The 4,053-nt window shown below is 47.9% G+C and overlaps 2 protein-coding genes across 2 annotated transcripts; both read right to left on the bottom strand.

Annotated features, from left to right (window-relative positions):
• Positions 1-280: 280 nt before the first annotated feature.
• Positions 281-667, bottom strand: DQ04_12811000 (membrane protein; the record flags this gene model as incomplete). Its single annotated transcript, XM_009316822.1, has 1 exon — positions 281-667. The coding sequence occupies one exon, from the start codon at positions 665-667 to the stop codon at positions 281-283; it is 387 nt and encodes a 128-aa protein (XP_009315097.1).
• An 863-nt stretch (positions 668-1,530) lies between these two features.
• Positions 1,531-3,387, bottom strand: DQ04_12811010 (putative surface protease GP63; the record flags this gene model as incomplete). The annotated part of the gene is made up of 1 exon (XM_009316823.1): positions 1,531-3,387. The coding sequence occupies one exon, from the start codon at positions 3,385-3,387 to the stop codon at positions 1,531-1,533; it is 1,857 nt and encodes a 618-aa protein (XP_009315098.1).
• Between the last annotated feature and the right edge of the window lie 666 nt (positions 3,388-4,053).

Below are 4,053 nucleotides of genomic sequence, written 5' to 3' on the forward strand. Positions count from 1 at the left end.
GTTTCTCACCTTGGGCATATCTTCCTTCTTAAACAATATACTGTTGTTTTTGCTTCCTCTTGGAGTGCTTACCTTCACATGCAAGAGATAAGTGAAGTGAGAGCCATATGAGACTTTATTTTCGTAATGGGACGCCACAAAACCTCAACCCTAAAGGGGCTCACACGGTCTTCTGACACTCCACACAGAGTGAGTGAAGAAAATAACACTTCAAATACTACTCGTACACGTTCATGCTATAATCCATACCACCAAAAGAATTAGTAGCGGATGAGTCTTCTCACAAACCGGCTAGGGCAACGGAGATCCATCCGAGCATGAGCGTAACACCGCCTATAGGCGTCACTGGCCCAATCATCTTTGGAGCACCAAGACAGAGGGCGTAGATAGAGCCTGAAAAGAGTGCTGTTCCACCAGCAAACAAGTAGAATGCACGGGTAAGATGCTTGCCTGCTGGGCTCTGTGGGTCCACACACTTTAGCACGCCAATAACAGCAATCTCCCCAACGGCGTGAAGGAGGTTGAACTTTACAGCAGTGGTCCAAGCGTTGTGCTGCTTGGGCAATAGGCGGTCTTGGAGAGCATGGGCACCAAACGCACCGGCAACAACGGCGATTAAGCCTGTTGAACCTGCAATAATCAGTTTAGCATCCTTGGAACTAGACATGATGATTTTCCTAGAGACAAAATATGTTTTCTTTCTTTTGTGGCCGTCCTCTATTTTAGATCACAGGAAAAATTGGGAGAAGAAGAAGCACACCCACCGCTGCTCTCACATGCAGTCGTAAAAGAGAAACACAGTGGTGCCGCAAAGAAGCCCTGACGTCACGTCAGTGTAAAGGATAAACCGAGTAATCAGGTAGTTGGCACAACAAGACCAGCCACCCGCTATTGAATTTACTCCATAGCGACACACACGGCACAGCTTAACGCGGGCAATTAGAGGGAGCCAGATACAATATTCAATCAAAAAAACAAGTGTAACAAATCCATACCACAGCACATATATTGTACACACCAAGAAGTATGGCACATACCTCGACGCAAAAGCGCTAAGTGCACAGACAACGATTCACCACGGTGCTCTTTGCACAAACCGGAGAAAAAAAAATGTATACACTCATGGATTTGGCAATCTTGAAAGCCATCGTGGCATATGCGCCTGCGCTAGTCCTCAAAGTGGTGAGCTTCGCTGCGGTGCATAGATCAAGCTGCCGTGAAAGCAAATTGGATTCAGCTATAAAAAAAAAGGTCTGTATATGTAGAGCAAGAATGTTTTTTTCTTTTCAGGGGAATTAAATGATAGAATGAGTTCAGCGGAAGACCTCACAGGAAAGAAAGAAAGAAAAAAAACCTACAAGATGTATTAATGTATAAAGCAGATGTGCAACAAGCGAAAAAAAAAAGAGAAAAGTCGAAAAGAAGGGTTATGGCTCTCTTTCCCGAAGGTGAGAAGGGGATCCATAAAGCAAACCAATGAACAAAAGAAAAAAGATCTTCGCCTTCAAAGTGTATGTGTGTGAAAAGGTATCACGCAAGGCAAGGGTTACTCCCACTAGTGGCGTTTCCCTTACATGATAATCTTCGGCGACGTAGTGCGGCAAGTATTTGCACAACGCCGGCGATGTGGCTTGTGTACCACGAGCTGGAGGGCAACAGAGGCGACGCTGCTTCACAAATGAGAAGGATTAACAAAAACAGCCAAATAAAAGCTAACACCACGAGCATCTTATCGAATACTTCACTATCGATGAACGTTTCAAAGATTGCACGTGCACGGCTACTGCTGAGGCGGGTGCATTTGCCTGATGAGTTGGTTGGGCAAATACCACTGCTACCGTTGGGGTGTGTGATGCACACATCGGCGTAATTTGGACAGAGAATGCGCCCGCTCAAAAAGGTCACGTTGGGCGTAATGTGGCCACCCTCGGGGCATGGGTACCAGGTATCGTCGCCAAGGTACCGCACACTCACCGTGCCATCATTGCATGAAACTTCCCCACACACGTCACCAATGGCGTTCGCATCCAAATGGAGGGCATCACCCTTCAGACATCGAGACGTCGGGCCCATACGACTCCCAGGAACAGTGAGACCAGAACTATCAGCGCACCAATAATTCGCATGTGGAAAGATGGTGGGACAATAGTCCTCTAGTGCCTCTGCTTGGCCGCCAACGGAGGGTGATTCAAAGTACTGGTACTCTTCGGGAAGGGGCTTTTCATGCGAAGCCAAAGAGCAGTACCCTAATGCCTGACGGTCAAACGTGCAATGCATGGCACCCCCAGTAGATTTGTTACAAAACATATCTGGATAAGCAGAGACACCATTCACCAAACATTTCTCTTCCAACAGCTTGCAGCCCGAGTTGTGGCCCCACCTCATATGTTCTTCCATTCCCCAATTGGCTTTGTAAAACATCATGTCCTCGAACGCTCCCATTGTTAGCGCAGTGTAATAACCAGCACCACTCATTCCAGCCATCAGCTCGTTCTTGGCATTGCGCCGCTCCCAGTGGGAACGCGCTGTCCCCTGACCTCCCTCGTCCTCCAGCTCCATACCTTCAACAGTACTGCAGTTATAGTGCTTCTGTGCCATCTCCTTTGTTTTTGGTGACGACACCACCATCACGGAGTTCTTTCCGCGCACGCCTCTAACAGTGGATATCATCTTCAAAATTACCATCTGTTCGTAGTTGAACCCAAGAGCATGCGCAATCTCGTGGGCAGTCGTTCGAATGCTAAGTGATGTGGCTGTAATGGATTTTGGACCAAAATTCATGACACCAGAAGCTGGACGACCACTCCTCAGCCAAGAGCAAGTCATTGCCCACGCGAGTGTCATTCCGTTTGTCGGGCCAGCAGCAGCGTAAAGAATCATGTCGGCATCGGACACACCAGCTTTGTGATGACTTGAAGGTATTGCAAAATGCATACACAATCCCCCGCTGAACTCAGGCACAACCAAGTCGCCCATCACGGGTCGAACAAGAAGTCGATCAGCGTGCAGCTTGACCGCGGCGGGGATTAGCTCGTTTATGATTGTGGCATTCCTCTCTGGTGTTAATATATCGCCTTTCTGACACAAGACATTTTCCCCGCGAAAGTCCGGACGCATCTCCCCTTCTTTAGTGCAATACTTATCCGGGCTCTTCATGTCTTCCGTGAACACCTTGATGCGGATCGGCGCCCAGCCAGGCACGGCCGCGGTGAAAAGGTGCCACAGGCCTTCCCCTTTGCGAGCAGTCTCACGCACCACTGCGATCGGCAGTACGTCCCCGTGCCGCCTGAGTTTGTCGAAGATGCACAGGTGCTCCAGAAGAGCGAGACTTTCATCAGAGCAGAGCAACAACGCAACTGTTAGAGCGACTATGACGAGGCTCCACATTGTGCAATCCTCTGCTGCACTTCACATATTCAGAAAAGAAAACGAAAATGAAAAGAAAACAACAACAATAAAGGCAGCAACAACAGAAACCGCTATCTTCCATCAACACAGAAGCTGACAGGGTGAACCCACATGGTGTGTGCCAACAACAAAACATCCCACCAGCAATCATGACACCAGACAAATATACAGAAAACCCAGAAATATCAGCTTCAATCCCAACGATTCGAGAGAGTTTCGCACACCTGGTGGTGAACCTATCGCTTCGCAGGCTCGCTCAACTTACGGATAGAGAGCTGATCATGCCAACGATGACTTGTATAGCAGTGCAGGCAATCACCCGTGATTGAGAGTGTGCCCAATAGTGAGTAATGAGTCAACAACGCAATCAGCGTCACATTGCCTTACCTTTTTGTGCTTACGTGCCGGCAACCTATTTTCGTACAAGACAATTGCGTGAAAAGGAACGAATGCATGAGCAACTGAACGAACGAGTGAAAGAGGAACTAAAAAAAACAAAGCACTCATTCATGTCCTAACACACAGAAACCCACACAAATGCGTGTGCCTCACATCACGAAGAGTTGTAGTCCTACCTAACGGAAGTTACAGCGATCGAGTTGTTTTGCGTCCCCAATACCACCCCACAAAAAAAAAAATATATAT

The sequence above is a fragment of the Trypanosoma grayi genome (assembly GCF_000691245.1).
Source record: "Trypanosoma grayi strain ANR4 Tgr_1281_V1, whole genome shotgun sequence".
NCBI classification, from domain to species: Eukaryota; Euglenozoa; class Kinetoplastea; order Trypanosomatida; family Trypanosomatidae; genus Trypanosoma; species Trypanosoma grayi.